Raw genomic sequence first — 17,999 nt, forward strand, 5'->3', positions numbered from 1 at the left:
GGGGCCTTAGTAGAGTTCTCAGATTTAGCAAATAAAAATATAAGACAAACCTGAATTTCAAATAAACAATGAATAATTTCTTTAGTGTAAGTATTTCTCAAATACTGTATGGGCAAAAGACATTATATATAATAATTATTATATCTTAATATGTAATTTTATTATAGCACATCATATAATATATAATTATATATCATAAAATAATATAACATAATAATTTAATTATAAAATAATAAATATATAATTATATAAAATAATGATAGTTATAGAATTATTTGATATATTCTATATTATTATGATATAATATATATTATAACATATATTACATATTCTTATTATAGATATATGAGAAGTGAGGAAAGAGGTTCAGAGCAAGGAGGGGCCACAAGGAAGCCCATGGAAACATCATCTCATCTGCTACCACTTGCTTGTAGCATGGTGAAAACTATTTGATTTATATAAAATTTGGCTTCACCCTGGCCCAAAATAGGATCACAGATGCTACTAGCTGCAGTCCCCGCCTGTGTTCTTTGCCTTAACAAGTCCCTGGGGAGGGACTAGACACCTGGGCTGGTTGCCTGTACTCATCACTGGATGATGCTCCTGCCTTGGTACGTGGTCTGATGGCGGCCTCAGAGAAGAATGCGCAGGCGCAACCGGCAAATGGGCTGATACAGAACCACTGAATGAAATAGCGGGTGCTTTTGTGACATTTTCAAATCATCTAATTTCAGGCCTGTATTTTATTGGAACCAGTTACCAGATATGCAGTCTTATTGTTGACTTCCAGAACCATACAACTACACAAGTGAATTGAGGAGGAGGACGCTTTGGTGAGAAGGTTTTAGGCAATATGCAGATATACTTAGACTAAAAGGAGTATTTGAGAAGGGATAGGCTGATGTGTGGGGAGGAATCCCAGGATCCAGAAAAGCCGGAGGGTGGGGGAGGGGAGAGAGGGAATGAGGAGAAGACAAAGACAGGAGCAGGGGCTATAACGTGCCTTTAATTTTTAAAAAGAGAGAGAAGAGGAGAGGTAAAAATGACCCAGTCACGCCCAGCTAGGCTGGCCACAAACCTCATCCGGAAGGGTGCTTGTAAATGGAAGGAAAATGTTTTCGTCTTTATCCCACAAGGAACAAACGTTTTTTCTTAAGACTCTAAATATTTTTAAAGCAATTTACTATCTTTTGGGATTAGCAAAGCTCAGATAAAATTCTAAAAAAAAAAAAATTTAATTTTTATAGGCTGTAAAGGCCTTTGTGAGGGATTATGAAAAAGAAATTAAGCCAATGCAGAGAGAAAAACTCCATTTCCCTCAGAGGAAGAATAAAAGGAGTGAGAGTACACTTCCCTATTGTTTCTAGGTGTCAGCATTTTTAGTTTTTAATTAGTAGGTACTATTTATAAGCCTAGTAAGTGAATCACATGGACATTTTGCTCTTTTAGTTCCTAAAAATTGAGAATGTGATATGTGCTTAAGGAACCAGCTCTTTCCTGAGTTGGGAAAGGTGGAAAATGACAAGGAGACAATGGCAGGCTGATAATGGCTCCCAAAGACATGTCTGTGTCCTAACCCCTGGCACTTGTGGATGTTACCTTACTTGTAAAAAAAAGGGTCTTTGCAGATATGGTTAAGTTAAGGATCTTGAGATGGGAGCTTATTCTGGATTATCTTGGTGGGCCTGAATGCAATCTTATATATCCTTATGTAGGAGGGAGGAAAAGGGAGATTAGACAGACAGAAGAGAAGAGAATGTGACAACAGAGGCAGAGATTGGAGTGTTATGGACCGAAGCCAAGGAATGTCAGCCACCAGACACTTCTGGAAGAAACTAAAAATAGACTCTCCCCTAGAGCCTCTGGAGGGAGTGCAACCTTGCTGACAACTCATTTTCAGACTTCTGGCTCCAGAACTGTAAGCGAGTAAATCTCTGTTATTTTAATCCACCAAGTTTGTGGTAATTTGCTACAGCAGCCCAAGGAAACTCACTTCCAGCTCTTTTTCCTCTGCTGTTTCCAGGAACAGATCTGGGCGGAAGGGTTTCATTCCGTTGGAATTCTCCACTCTGAAAATCTTCTCTGATGGAATGAGAATGATTGGAATTACAAGAAAGAACGCAGCATGAAGAAATTTTAGCAGCAGCCGGACTCTGAATTGGTCCACTGGCCCTGGATGGGTGCCTAGTGAGACTGTTGCAGAGCCTCAGCCAGCGCTGCATAGATGGATGCTGAATAAATGAGTCAGCCATCAGGTTAAAGGGTCTCATGCCCACTTATGTGCAGGAGGCTACCTTAAGTTAAGGCTACTAACCCTGTAAAACTCAGCGACCACTGCCTTAGTAGGCTTCCTCTCACCAAGACTTTGGCCCACTCTCCCAACATCCCTTAGTCACCCTTTCCTCCCAGACAGTTAAGAGCTGGCACAAGTATGTGCTCAGTAAGCCAGGACTGAATGAATGGAATGAAACATTTCCCCACCCCCACTCCCTGAGGACATGTGACAAAACCTATAGATTTTAGTAAGAACTAAAATATGTATGTTGTCCCACTTGAATAATCTAGTTCAGGTGTTAAATTGACACATGACTGTTTGGAATCAGAAGGAAAGAAGGAAAGTTGAAGAGAAGATTCTTTAACAATAATCCTGACAATAGTGACACCTGGCAGTGGTATATTATCTTATGCTTTTCAGAACACTCTTAACATTCATATTGTCATTTAACCCTTCCAAAAGCCCTGTGAAATGTGTAATGCAGACGTGCCATTACTTTTGCAGATGAGGGACAGAGATGTGGTTACACAGCTCAGGGTCTCCATCAGCCTAGACTGCAGGTCGGCTGGCTCCCAGAGTGGGAGAGAAAAGGGGTCAGACTCTTACCATTCTGGTCCCGGCAGCTCAACGTATAGAAGGTTTCTCTCCGCAGGATGATCTCCTGTGCGATGATCCCGTAGCTGTACACGTCTCCTTTCTGAGAGACACTGGCTTGGCGGAGGTGCTCGGGGGCTGTCCACAGGTCTGTGCATTCAGTGTGGAGATTGTAAAGTTAAGGGTGTCAGCAGCCCACAGGTCTCCAGCCTGCTTTTGTTCTTTAAGTCCCTACACCATGCACCCTGAATAGGAATGGCCTTGAATTTATATGGTTGGTCTCAGACTTTTGAGGAATTTATGCTAATAATGGTAATAAAAGGTAGAACACACACTTACCTGCAAGCTGACTATGTAATGCAAGGATCTGGGTGAGGTCATATGGCAATGTCTTTCCTGAAACTGCTCAAATCATAGTCCTGAACACCCTCAGGGTCTACCTAGAATAGCGCCTGCTACATAGGAAGTGCTCATAAAGGTTTGTGGGATGAATGTGGTATGAGAGGCCGAGGCTTATGGGACATATGGCATAAACCTATGAAAGCCTTTATAAATATTAAAACTATTCACATATTTTATATAATATAAAACATTTGTAGATTTTTATGTAATACAAAACATATTACATATATATGTTTACTAAAGGAAAATAAAGACAGCACATTTAAACAAAAATATTATCGCTAATATTTTTCAGCCTCCAAGTCAGCTATTGTCCACAGATGTGTTTTCTTTGGTTTCCACAATATTCTTTAAAAAGCAATGCATACAATTTACTCATGTTTTACTACTGTGCCTGCTACTCTCTAATGTTTTCCAGCGAGTTCACTTCACACAAGTGAAGTGCTTCTGTGTTCTGTGTTTGGCTCTTGTAGACACTGGGGTTTTAGACCCATCACATATTTTATTTAATAGTAACAGGGGCACACAGTCGATTTTCCTCCAACATCTCTCAAAAGTTTTCCAGGACCACCCAGCTCCTTGTGAACTTTTTGAGGTTTCTTCAGCAGTTTCAATGAAAAAAAAAAAAATCTGTAGATTCATGCTGTCAGGTACAATGATAGGCTTATGCTGAGGAACAGTTTCCTCATTTGATTTTTCATCCAAATTCACTGCCTTGTAAAAAAATTTTTTCTAATTACAGTTGACATACAATATTATATTCATTTCAGGTGTAAAACACCGTGATTAGGCATTTATATACCTAACAAAATGATCACCCAATAAATCTAGTACCCATTGACACCATACATAGTTATTACAATATTATTGACTATCTTCTCTATGCTGTACTTTACAAAAATTTGGAATGCCTCACAAATTTGCATGTCATTCTTGCCCAGGGGCCACGCTAATCTTCTCTGTATGGTTCCAGTTTTAGTATGTGTGCTGCCAAAGTGAGTGCTCATTGCCTTTTTGAATTTATGTCTTATGAATTTATGTGACGTGTGATTCATGTACAATTGATCCTAATGGTTTGAGGTTATAGAAAAGGTAGATAGATCTACTTATGCTAAAATTTCAGGTAACTGATGGCACAGGTAAATATAACTCAGTGATATTCAGGAGGATAGGATTTGACCTGAAATTCATCTGATTTTGTGTTATGGTGAATCATTTAATGAAGGAGGTTTGTTCCACTACATGATGAACTATGCCTGGCATACAGTAGGTATTCAACAAGCATTTACTGGATTGAGTCCAATGTCTAGCTAGCATGCTTATGTGATTGAAGAAGCAAGGACAGAATTATAGTTTTTTTTTTTTTAATTAAGGAAAACTTAAGGATTGCTAAATAGAACTAAAAACAAAATTTACTGTTTGGATCTAGGTGGTATCTTAAGGCATATATGAATGCTGGATTTTTGAGGCTGTTTAACTCTGAGTTATAGTACAGAATGGGTAAACGTTCAACAAGAAAAGTTCTTTATACTTTACAAATCACTTTTCTTTGTGTTACTTTTTTGACCCTTATCACAATCCTAAAAGAGATAATTGTATATTTTTCTAATAAGAGTTTTTTCTTATTGTTATCATTTCTTATCATTATCACAGATGAAGGATGTCTAGGATTTGGAAATGAGTCTTCTGCTTTGTACTCTGCTTTGTACTATTTTCTTGGGCAAACCTCTTCACCTCTTTGAACTTCAGTTCTGTCTTTTAGAGAGGAAGAGGGTTAGATGAGATGATTTCCAAGGTTTCTTACTGATCTAACTTTCTCTACATTTTCACCCAGTTCTTCTTTCATAAGCTAATACGTTCTTCACGATTTCTCACTGATATCAAGGGATACCATTCATAGATGAAGGAAATCCACAGAGAATATTTGTTCAACTCAGGAAGCACTTGCTGAAAACTGACAAGGGTGAAGTGCTGGAGAATGAGCCAGCTGTTGCCTCTTGTGGCTCCAAGTGTGAATTTTCTGATCAGTATCACTATTTTCTGAACACTTTATGTGGGCCTATGGGCTTGTGAAAATAAAAAAAAAAAAGAAAGAAAGAAAGAATAAAAGGTAAACTGGTAAAAATCTTATTGATCACAAACCTTTTTGGAGTAAATGGAATTGCAGCCAAAATCAGTGATCTTCACCACCAATATTCTACTGTCCACCACACAGTTGGTGGATTTCAGAGCGACGGCCATGGACTTCTGTCTTACTGGAGTGTAGATATGACATCCCCTGTAATTTTCCGGATGACAAAAGAAAACAAAGAGATAAGACACTCTGCTTCTGCTTGATTATTTTAAAGAAAAGAAATGACATTTGAATCATTTCAGCATGTAGATAGACTCATATCAGTAGATTTAAATTTAGTTTCATTAATTTTACTCTAAAAATATTATTAAGGCCCTAATATTTGCCTAAGTACTTCATCTATTTATGTGACATATTAAAAGCAATTTTCTAAAGACCGGTTAAGTAGTTATAGATAATATATTATATATATATATAATATAACTTGGGGTTATATTATATTACATATATTATATATTATATATAATATGGGCTTATATAATATAATATAATATAATTAATATGTAGTTTTATATATATATATACATAATATAACCGGTTATATTATATATATATATATATATATGCTCTCACACACACACACACACACACACACATATAACTACTTAATATATTATATTATATTATATATAACCGGTTAAGTAGTTATATATAATATAACTACTGCTACCTCAATCCAAAAAACATGCATAATGAGGTCTTGCCTTTTTGAAGGGAGGGGCTAGGCTAGATTAGTTCCTAAAATTTCATGGTTTTCTTTCTACTTTGGAAGGGGAAGCATGTTTTTGGCTGGTGTGCTTCCCTCCGGTGGCCAGAGGTGTCATTGCAGAAACTGGTTTTCAGTCTGACTCACAGGAGTGAAATGTAGCAAACAGGGTATCGTGTGACATTTTTTAAACTGATTCTGACTCTATGTGACTTTCAGGTGATTTGAAACTGTATCAAATAGCTCACTCTCAGGATGAACTTTTCTTCATTCTTGAAAGAGGCCCTGGTTACTGGTATACACTTTCTTTCTCATATCATGTCTGGGAATATACATGTCCAAATTTATTATTGCCTTATGCAAGATAGTTGCCTGTCCTTGATATTTTCTCTTGTAAAATTGCAGATTCACTTGTTTTCCATGTAGCTTTTTACGATTTTGATTTCCAGTAAGTCTGTAAATATGTATGCTTCAAACCCAGAGTAGAAAGAACATAATAAGAATAATAGGAGCCAATATATATATTTTGAACATTTACTTCTACTAGCCCTTATGCAAAGCATATGTATTATTTCATAAAATACAACAACCATATGACATAGGTACTCTTTTTATTATTATTTTACAGATGAAGAAACCAATGCACGGAGAAACTGAATAGCTTGCTGGATTTGTGTTCCTATATTTAATTTTCACAACTGTCTTTTGTGTTTGTAGGGCTCTTACCTTAGCAATGTCATATAAGACAGAGATCTTAAATTCCCAATCCATGAAAGTACCATCAGGGTAGGAAATTGTGTCATTTAAAACTTCCTGAACAGGAGAAAAAGGAAAGGGAGAAAATGAGTTGTCGCAAGGAGGGATATCATGGAGAGACTATTATAGGCAAACAATGATCTTGTAATCATGAGGTCCTGGACAGACGGAACAAACTGGAACTCCACTGTCCTGGGTTTCCTGAACATATATTTTTCTCTCCTACTTTAGAAACATTAGGTGGCTTTCAGTACAAGGAGGTGAGAATGAGATACCCATACTATCCCAAGTCCCAGTTCTTCCACATGGCAGGGGTAAAGGAATTAGCAGACACCTGCCTGGGGAGTGGCTGGCAAGCCTGATTCACAAGTCACTGGGTTGCAGATCTTGTCTCATCAAACTTACACTAGTGTTTTTAAACAAGGAATTGCTGTTAGGAAATTCATTCATTAGGCTTATGTTTTTACTGACATGATCAATTGCATCTATTGGCTTTATAGTTCTAAGTCCTCTGTCAATAAGACACAGTTCCTGGATTTGTGTGAATTGTATGACCTAGAATTTTGAATTCACTGTATTAACATGGTGATGATGCTAACAAGATAAGGGGATCTAATTAAGCTAATAACTATTTTTCGTAGTAAGCTTGAATAACTTAACAATAGTTTCTTGTTTTGGAAAAAGCCCAATTTGACCTTTAGTTTTTACTCAGGCAGTATACCAATAATTTTCGACAAAGGGTCCAAAGGCATAATTCATTTCAGATAAGGCTGGTTGGCTTGTAGGTACCAGGCCAAGTTAAGGGAAGGGAGTTATGAGCAGACAGACTCTAAAGTAATTCTTTCTCTTAGCATCTGCCATATTTTATATTTTTTGTTTATTTGTTTACAATCACTTCTTCCCATGAAATTGTAAACTCTGTGAAAATTTTTATTCACTGTAGTCTCTGCAAGATTTTGTTCAGTTTCTGGCATGGAATAGATGTTTAATAAATATTTGTCTCACGAATGAATCATTCTCAAACAAGGTTAGCTGAGGTTATTGTATATTTAGGAGGTGGGAAGCACACTGTCTTTAGCCCATCTAGAGAGAAACTTTCTCATTTGTTTCCCCACAAAAGTAGGTTCTGATGGGATTTGTCATGGGTTGAAGCGTAAAGAGATGACACAGGGAGGGAACTGCCATTTTTCTTGGTACAGACTTTGCCTTGAGATTTATGATACAAAGGCTTGGTTTCCTGTGTAGAAGCTTCTGTTGTCTGTGCCCAGTGTGAATAAGCAATGCCGGAAGGGGACCCAGGACCACTCAGATAACTAAAGTTTCTGAGAGTAGAGAGACAAAAATAACTATGGGTATGATATTTAAATGTTGACTTGGTATTTTAGGGAATAAAAGATCCTGTGAAATCCTTTGACCAGGTTGTGTTAATTCTAAAATTGCTGTCTCACTGAAATTAAATGAATCAGAGTATATGGTATAGCCCTCATATTATTGTTTTTATTAGAAATATTTTATTTAAATGATAACATTTTAATTTAAATGATCATTTTAAGCATCAATTAAAATGATCACATGGTCTTTCTCATAGGACCTTTGGAGATGATACCTTAGGGTAATATTTTTTCCATTCATAGAATTAACCATATCTTATTGTACTTTGCTCCTTATATACAACTGGCTTAGAATTACCAGTATTTTATTTATAATTTTTCTATCAATATTCATCTATATAGTTGGTCTTTAATTATATTTTACTATTAACTTTATGCTAGCTTTGTTGAATGGTAAATGAATTTACATCTTCATGTTTTTGCTTAACTTTAGATCAGTATTTATATAAACACTGAGAATTATCCATTGAAGTTTGGAATTAAGGCAAACCTGATATTCTTTTTAATAGCAATTATAATATCTTCTATTGTTATTGGCTTACTTTACTTTTTACTTTTTGAGTAAAATTTTCATGATTATTTTGCTTCTGCAAGTTTTCCTTTTTAAATTTTAATTTTAACAATCATAAAGTATTCTTTTATAATGCAAAGCATCATTTTCATAGCTTTATTCCCATTTTTGTGTATTTTTATGTTCTCTTTAAAATTTTTATTAGAAGTATGAGAGGCTTATCTGTTTTATAATTTTTTTAAAAAATAAACAACTCATGAGTGCATTTTAAAATTCTACCTGTTTTATGTTTGAATTTTGAAGGCTTCCTTTCCTTAGGCCATAGTTATTCTTCTAAATTTTGTATTACATACTTAGATTATTTTATTTTTTAAAAAAGAGAGAGTAGCATTTAGAGCTATGATTTCTTAATTTGAGGATAGTTTTGAGTTTAGGCCATACATTTTGAAAGCTAGTATTCTTTTGTTGTTGTTATTGTTGAAGCTTATTGAAAATTAAAAATTTCTAGGTGATTAGTTTAAATTTTAAAAATTATTTTTAAATGTTATTGAATTATGAATATTTGGACCTCTTTAAAGCTGCTGCTGCCCTCAAATCTTGGGATTCTGGCTTTGTTCTGGGAAAGGATATTGAGGTTATTAAGAAATCCTGGGTCTGAAAATAGCAGGGTGACCACACATCCTGGTTTGCTTGAGGCCAGTGCAGTTTATGTCTGCTGTTCCAACATAATTATTGTAGTAGCCCTTTTCACTCTCAAAGTATTCTGATAAATTATATGCTCACCTACCTAAAGATGATTAAAAGCTGAAAGTCATAACACATGCTCATCAACAGCCCAAGGTGAGGTTCGAATAGTTCAATGCTCCTTGAAGCAACTGTCCTGAATTCCTCCCTTCTCCCACCCTTTTCCCATTCAGTCCTGTTTCTGTTTCACACCTGACTTTGTTTCTTGTAAATAATTGCTTCTTCTATATTCCTGCTCTTCTGAACTATTTAATGATTAAATAGTCCTAGCTTGATGTTTGGTTCTTCCCAAGAACTTGACTTAGTCTTGTCTTCCTTTCTCTTTCTGCTTTAGACTTGCTCAGTCCTGACCCCATCTGGCAACACCAGGACCATTCTCAATCCCTCACAAAGGAAAAGGCGGTAGGAATTTAGACAGTAGCAGAACCAGGACTTAAGAACAAGTCTCCTAATGCTTATTTGGTGCTATCATAATGACCATCCATTTTTCTTTGACTACAAAAGCAAGCGTGCAAGTACAGTAAAATGAATTTAGGGCTAATCAGTCACTTTTCCACATCTGTTCTCTGTTTTGCAAACCTGTACTTCTGATTTTATTTTTTTTTGTAAAGCTATAATAAGACCGATTGACAAAATCTGAGTGATCTAGTTTGGTAACACCAACTTTTCCTGATAACTTTCTGATATTATTTCACTGAATAAACATATAAAATTCCTATTAGATTTTTTTCCCCCCTATGGTTGACCAGTTAGGAAATTGAAAATGATCACAGTTCTTACCCGCAGGGATCCTCTCTCGCAGTATTCTATCACCCCAAAAATCATGGAATCAAGCTTCACCGTCCCGTAGAACTTGGTTAAGTTGTAATAGTCAATCTGAAGCAACTAAAATAACATGTCTATTTACAAAGCAAGTCATCCAGAAAGGTGTACCAGAGTAAAAATTAATATGCTAATTAAACATGCCATGTTTTAGACCTTTGGGAAGAGGTGTTGCTCTTTATACATTGGAATGTCAGTACATTTCTTATTACACATTGCATTGTATATTACTAAACAGTCTTTCTTTTATCAACACGGGGACTTAAATACAAACTTTTGACTATTCTCAAATAATATCAGGACCATTTTGTAGGACATGCTAGTAGATTTCCAACATGTTTTGCACCATCAGACATCACTTTTCAATATCTGTTGGTAGAATTTCCAGTATGAAGTATAGTCACCCATTTCTTGGCCTGAGGGCTCCTCTGTCAGCATCTCCCATAATGCCTTGCTCAACTAGGGATCTCATTGCTTAGGAAAAATGGAACGAAGCTATTTCTCACTTAAGGGTTTCAAGCAAGAGATACATACCTTGTTCAATTCTATCTTCTGTTTCTCAGTGAAATTGCCATCATTGTGCTTCAGATCCTTTAGAATCACTCTCTGCAAAGATCGATTGATTAAGAAGATAATGTTGTAGCATTAATACTTATATGCATATTTTAATAGTTTGTTTATGTGTCTATCTTCCCACTATACTACTTTGTTGACACTACTTTGTTGATGCACCTGGGATATGAGAGACTCAAGTTTGAACGTTTCTTTAAGAATGACTAAATGGAAGGAAGGAAGGAAGGAAGGAAGGAAGGAAGGAAGGAAGGAAGGAAGGAAGGAAGGAAGGAAGGAAGGAAGGAAGGAAGGAAGGAAGATACAAATCCCCCACATGGAATTGTCATATTCCCACTGCAGTGAGTCAAAACATATTACTAGGGCTGCCTGGACTTCTCTGAATCTCTTTTATTTTTACTTTTGCTTCCTATACTCCACCCCTCTCAAAAGTTTTGTGTCCTTTAATTTTCCCAAGATTATGAGTTTTGTAATCCTTGAAGCAGAGCCCCGTCCATCCCCGTGAAAGGCTCCAAGAACTGCCTCTGGGAGCAACCTGGGCACCTACTCCATCTCTGCATTGCCAACATCAGAAGTGGGTAACAATGAATCAGAAGGCCCAGAACATACCCCTAAGTGAGATTTCAGAGGAGCAGAGGAGAATATAGTCACCTTTTTGTCATATTTGCACTGTCGTAGTCTCTGAATTGTATCTCGTCTTTTGTCATCATCGATCTGGCACAAGAAAAACATAATTATTCCAGATGTTTCATATCTTGTTCCATCCACTGACAGTTAAAGGCTGAGAGGCTCTGCCAGGTGGGCTGTATCTGTTGTTCACCTACAGCATGGTGGGCATGCTTCCAGAAAAACTTACAATTGACTTGTGTTTCCCTCTTGCTACTTGCTTTCCCCTGTAACAATATCTTCTTTCTGAGTATCTACCACTCTCATGCTTACCTCTGGGTTTTCTTCCCTTCCTCTTGTAGTTCTACTTTTCCTCCCTTCTTCCAGGGATTTTCTTTGCTTCCTTCCCCACCTTACTGGGAATTACCAAAAGATAGACTTCATCCTGATACTTTCTTGAGACAAGTAGGTCTTTGTGAATAGTATTTCTATGTGTGAGATTCAGAATGCAACAGGAGAGTCACTTTAGAGCAGGGAGCATTTCTGGAAGAAAGGAAGACCTAGCCCAGGTACAGCCATGAGGGATCTGAGCCATCGGAGCGAAGCACACAGGACCCGGGGTAGAGAGCCGAAAGCAGGCAGGGAGGCTCCCAGGACAAACTTGGCCCACACAGCAGTTTTATTTTTGCTTATTTTAGGCAGGAAAGCATCTCAGGTCATGCTGTCCTCTCCTATTATCTTGGCCCCACTAATTCCTTCATGTGGAGGTCCTGGGAGCTCCATCTCCTCTTAGTATACTTTGGTATAAAAACTTTGAAAAGGACATGGTGTATGATAGATGCTAAAATCTTAGGCTTTATATTTAAACTGGGTTCAAATTATGGCCATGTTCCTGAAATTTTACACTTGTCATCCATAGCGCTTGGGGGAAGATGGAAGGGCTTAATATATCTGGCATATAAGAAGTGTTCTGTAAGTGTTAACTCTTATTATTTGCAGTAATTGTTCTCACTAGCTATATGTGATCCTGCACTATTTCTTATCCCTTTGTCCTTCAGTCTTCTCATCAGCACAGTTATTATGATAAAAGTCAACTCATGACTCCCTTGTGAGGAGCAGACAAGACAACAAAATCCAGCACTGACTAAGGCAAATGAAAGTGAGTTGCTATTATTGGCTGAGGGAGAGAATGTGGGCAAATATCAGAGAGGCTTCTTCAGTGATGAATGAGGTAAGTCATATATCCTCAGTACAGGTAGATCAGTATCCAGGTTTAGGGGAACTCAAATGCCCTACCCAAACCTTCATCCCTTCCATGACAGAATCTCAATATGTACATTTCTCTACTGAACCAGATGCGAAGAATGAGTAACACATCATATCTCAGCCTCCACTGAAGTGTTCATTGGATCAACTAGGTGACACAGCAATGAAGAATCAAGGAGAAGATAGGAAACTGAGACTTAGAAAACATCTAAGCCTTGGGTCTCTTGATGGCACATTTCCTACCATGCTACCAACGCTTTGTTAAATACCTGGCAACTTGCACCAGCTCTAGATAGAATTCTTCAACAGGTAAGGTACGCCTTACCTTCAGGCTAATATGGTTAGTCTCATTGGTCTCCAGAGGAAAGATGTTTTCAGGAGGAATGTGGGACCATTTTTTCTGACGAAGTTCGTTTTCTTTTTTATATTTTCTATGAAAGGAATAGAACCAGTCAATAGATTTTTATTAGTTTTCATGCCATTCAGCTACTGCACACTGGGAGAAATTTAGAACCCTGATATTCTCAGGTTGACATGTGGTGAGTAAGGCTAGCCTAACGGTGTAACTTTATGTTCTTCAATCTGATGAGCGCTGGCCATTAGTGGGCCTGTAAGGATTTCTAATGGCCCTTTATATTCTTTTTTATTTTCCTTTTTGTTTCATTTTCTTAGATCACTCACTAAGGTCATCAGAATAAGGCCTTCACTATAATAAAGAATCTGAACTGATGACATGGAAAGAGGGGAAAAAAAGATAAGAGATAAAAATTTAAAACCAATAACTTTGAAAGGAAGAAACGTTAATTTTTAAACCACCAGAGAATATACCAGATTCCTAAATAAGGCAGTTCTTCTTATGCATTTGTGCCTTTAAAAAATATGTATAAAGAAAATACAAAAGCACAGAGGAACTGTAACAACATACATCCCAACATTCGAAATGTCAAAATTTTGTAATTATTTCCCCCAGAAAGTATGAATAAAGTAGAATTCTTGGGATGCAGGAGATGCACACATTTGTGTTTGCATATACTGCCAGATTGCTTCCCAAAGTACCTACCTGTCATCAGAATTCCTGTTTCCTCCATATTGAACAATATTTAGTATTGTTAAACATTTTTTAAACCATTATGAAGTATGTGAAATGACATTTAATTGTTGCTTTGCATTTTATTTTCTTCATTACTAAAGAGATTCTTTTTTCAAATATTTTCCAGCTATTTTATAGAATTATAAAATTATATAGTATTTTCTATTCATGATTTTGCCTGTTTTTTCAATCACATTGTCTTTTCCTTATTAACTCATGTGAATTCCTTATATAGTCCGCAAAACAAATCTTGCCCTTTTACACGTTGCAAATATCTTCTCGTTTGTTTACTCTAACTTTAGTGTATAGAAAGTTTTGATTTTCTTATGGCCATTGTTATATTTTTTTCTTTTATGACTTTTTTATCTTGATTGAGAAATACTTTCCTAAACTGAGATCATTAAATCATTTTCTATTAATTTCTTCCAAGTTTTGAAGTTTGATTTTCACATTTCGGCCCTTATCTATTTAAAACTCCATATGGAATGGACTCCATTTTTCTTATGGTTTCAGGTAGGATTTTAATTTTATTTTTTCACATCAAAAGCCCACTGCCCAACATCACTTTCCAAATGCTTTGTAATCTCACCTCTATTATATTCCAAGTTCTCATGCTTGCTTATGTCTGATTCTAGAATCCATATTTTTTCCCATTGATCTATTTGTATGTCCATTAGTTTGCCTTTTGTGGTCATTTGACAAACTTCTACTCACCTTCTCAAGGTAATTCATGATGCCTTTCTTAATGTCCCTTAAGCAGAAATGATTATTCTTTTCCTAGGCTTTCATTTAACATTGAGTAATTCTCTATTAAATACATATAAAATAGCACATTATCGACCAATAAGATTGACCATAAGACCTGGAGGAAAGTAAGGCCTGAAGGCTCCCAGGATTTCACCTCTGTACCCCAGGAAACTCTTGGGACCCAACAGAGCTGACTGCCATTCATATTGAATTAGGGGATGTCATAAATCATTCACTGCTTTTCTTCTGTAGGCTGTTGTCATGGAAAACTATAAAAGTAACATCTGTCTTCCATATCTCTTTGTGGACATACTATTGCTCTGGCTATTAGGAAGACCTATCTCTGTCTCCCATGTCTTCCATGGAAATGGAAAATGCCCATTTCCATCTGTTACTGCTTCTTACCTTGTAATCTATCCCTATCTTAAGCTGACACCCATTTGGACTTAGTTTCTAGGTTACATCAGTGACCTTACTGTTGACTGGTTTTGGTTTCTGCTCACCTTCAGCTAAATGGTCACCACATACTGCAGATCATCTATATTTCTAAGCAACACTGAGTTACAGGAGTCTTCAGACTGAAGAAAACAACCTACTTCCTTTTCTGGAGAAAACATCCACTGCCATGCAATAGGCTGGAGTCTCATTATGAGAAAGTATAGTGACACGGACAAAAGCACGTGATATGTAGAGAGAATTATTGTCTGGTTTGGTTAGGAAATGAGTAATCCTGGTAATATAATAGGATGGAAAGTTCTATGTGTTTATCATACACAGATTAGGATGTAGTGTGGTAATTCATTTGTTCATTTATATCTTTGACAAATACTTCTGAGTATACACTGTTTCTGACATTGTGCTAGGCACGTCATATGTCCAAGGTGAGTAGAACAATCATGGAACCAATGGTTAGAAGGCCTGAGTTCTAGTTTTGATTCCACATACTACCTATGGATGTCATTCCAGACTAGTCATTTGTCTTTCTGGGTCTCTCTTTCCCCATGCTAATAGGAAGTTTGGAATGGATGATTTCTAAAGCCTCTTCTAGCCTGAACATTTTTCAAAATAGAGACTTTAAAATTTCTCACAATATATCAATAAGCAGCAAAAATAACTATTTCCACTTATAAAATACATATTATATGGTAGTCATTATACATATCTAATTTAAACTCCTTACAACAGTTCAGATGGTGATTATGAAGCCAAGTAACATGGTTAAGTTGCTAAGTAATATGCTTAAGACCACACAACTGGTAAGTCACAATACTGAGATCTGAGTTCAGGTGTCTCTAACTCCAAAGCTTTAATCTATCCACTCAATAATATTCTGCCCTTTATATTGTCTTTTATGCAAAATGCCTTCATGAGGTGTGTCTCGAGACCTCTTTGTGAGCATACATTATCATCAACAGACATTAGTCCCCTCCCTCTTTTCTTTCCTCCCTCTCTGAATGATGAGCACAGCAAAATAGAGGGGATGGTAGGTACCTCAGCACCAGGAAAGCAATGAACAGGAGCAGGATCATAGTCCCTGCGAGAGTAAAGACTGCAATCATCAGGATGTGAGGTCCTGTCATAGAAAAGACAGTGAAAAATGCATCAGTAAGGATCTTTGAAAAGAGAATAAAAACATTTCAAAGATTCTAGTTGTGTAATGTAATTTGAGAAAGAGGAAAGAAAGAGCCCTTTTAAAAATCTTTAAAATTAAAATGTTGTAAATAAAAAGCCATTTATTTATCTCTTCGTTGACAATATAGGTCCTGTGTCCTTGGTCTCTGAAGAAAACTAGAATGTGCCCAGGAAAAGTGGTTTAATTTCGGCTATCCTTAGAGTTTACATATCTCGTTTCTTGCTTATGGGAATTGCCAAATGTTATAAGACATAAAATAGCTTCCAGCACACAAATGATTTTGGTGGTGGAATCCTACCCGATGTCCATGAAACCAATATACCCAAGGAGAATTCAAAAAAGAAAGAGACAGTATTTTTTAATACAGAGCACAAATCAGAAGAAAAGTAAGTTAATGTTAGAATAAATTACAGTGTTGCCTGTTGGTCCTTTTCAGGCTCTACTGGGTCATTGCCGGAAGTCAATGAAGAATGCAAGTGATTTTATTTATTAAAACATTAGTATGTGGGTGCAATTGTGTAGATGGGGTAACCTGAGAGACTCACAGAAGAGTAAGTGGAATCCAGGAAAATGTGGATCCAACCCAAAGAAACATTGAAGCAATATCTAACTAAGTATGCAGAATAATAAGCCCAGGTTGAGAAAGACAACAACAGTTATAAAACTGTATAAGAAACTCACGGTTCACTTAAGCCACAGTGGGCCTCTAACTAGGAAGTTAGTGGGTTCAAGAGGAAAAAAAATGAATGAATTCCAAGTAATAGACAGAGTGTGTAAGAAGCTGGAAGATAATAGCAATACGTTGTTTCTTCTCATAGCAAAAATAAAGGAAACTCAATCCCAAATTCTAGGGAAAAATGTTCAAGGAAGGCACAGTATAAAAATGAAACAAAATAAAATTTGGCTTGATTTTGAGAATTTGGAGTTTTTCCTCAAAGTTTATTTTTTTGGTGTGTGCTATACAAAGGGATGTTGGAGCTTATAGAAAGAAATGTTATCATGGCATGCTATTTAGCTTCATATAAACACTAATGGTAGTGAAAATGTTACTAATTTTCAACTTACAGAATCAATTTATAGATAAATGACAGAGAGCTTCATTATAGTTACCAAATAAATATTACTAGCCCTGACAAATTAAAAAAAAAAATACAAGAGAATTTGGGAGCTGGGAAGGAGGTAAAAGGAAAGATAAGAACACTAACATCTTCATCTTATAAAGCTGGGAAGCAAGAAATTTCATATGTAGTTGATAGAACAATAGTAGAATCTCATGCATATTAAAATTACAAAGGTACCCAATAAATGTATTAACAAAAAAGAGATAACTAAATCGAGAAGAGATTAGGGAAAAGTAGCATTAGTAAAGATGAATTAAATCTTCATTTAATAATACAAGAAAGAAACAGATAATATCTAAAGCTTATAAATCAAGAAACATACATATAGTATTTAGAAATATGCAAAGAACTAAAAGCAGAAGTGACTGAGAGACCAGGATGCACAGAGGCAGGACCAGGCACACCCACCTTCCATGATGAATATTTCCACTATTGGATTTTAAAATCACATGCATTGATTTTTCTTCACTAAATGTATAATTAACGAAGGTGCCTCTGAAGAGATGAGAGATGCCAGGACCTCCTGATTAAAGTTGCACCTCAACACCTAACACTATTCTCTCTCCTGGCACTGTAATGCAGACCCTTGAGGGCACAGTCCGTGTCCTTCTTGTTCACCCTGGTACCTTCA

At 36.4% G+C, this 17,999-nt stretch overlaps 1 protein-coding gene and 1 non-coding gene across 2 annotated transcripts in view; both read right to left on the bottom strand.

Moving 5' to 3' along the window:
• GUCY2C (guanylate cyclase 2C) overlaps positions 1–17,999 on the bottom strand; it is a 59,074-nt gene that overhangs the window by 14,553 nt on the left and 26,522 nt on the right. Inside the window, 10 exon segments of the mRNA XM_039876416.1 lie at positions 1,994–2,082; positions 2,882–3,019; positions 5,410–5,500; positions 5,502–5,549; positions 6,838–6,924; positions 10,294–10,398; positions 10,870–10,941; positions 11,557–11,619; positions 13,103–13,208; positions 16,106–16,187. Coding sequence (XP_039732350.1) covers positions 1,994–2,082; positions 2,882–3,019; positions 5,410–5,500; positions 5,502–5,549; positions 6,838–6,924; positions 10,294–10,398; positions 10,870–10,941; positions 11,557–11,619; positions 13,103–13,208; positions 16,106–16,187 — 881 coding nt within the window.
• LOC120613795 (U6 spliceosomal RNA) lies at positions 4,168–4,274 on the bottom strand. Its single transcript, XR_005655769.1, has one exon. It is a non-coding gene; the product is annotated as a U6 spliceosomal RNA (small nuclear RNA).

The sequence above is a fragment of the Pteropus medius genome, unplaced genomic scaffold, assembly GCF_902729225.1.
Source record: "Pteropus medius unplaced genomic scaffold, Ma_sr-lr_union100, whole genome shotgun sequence".
NCBI lineage: Eukaryota > Metazoa > Chordata > Mammalia > Chiroptera > Pteropodidae > Pteropus > Pteropus medius.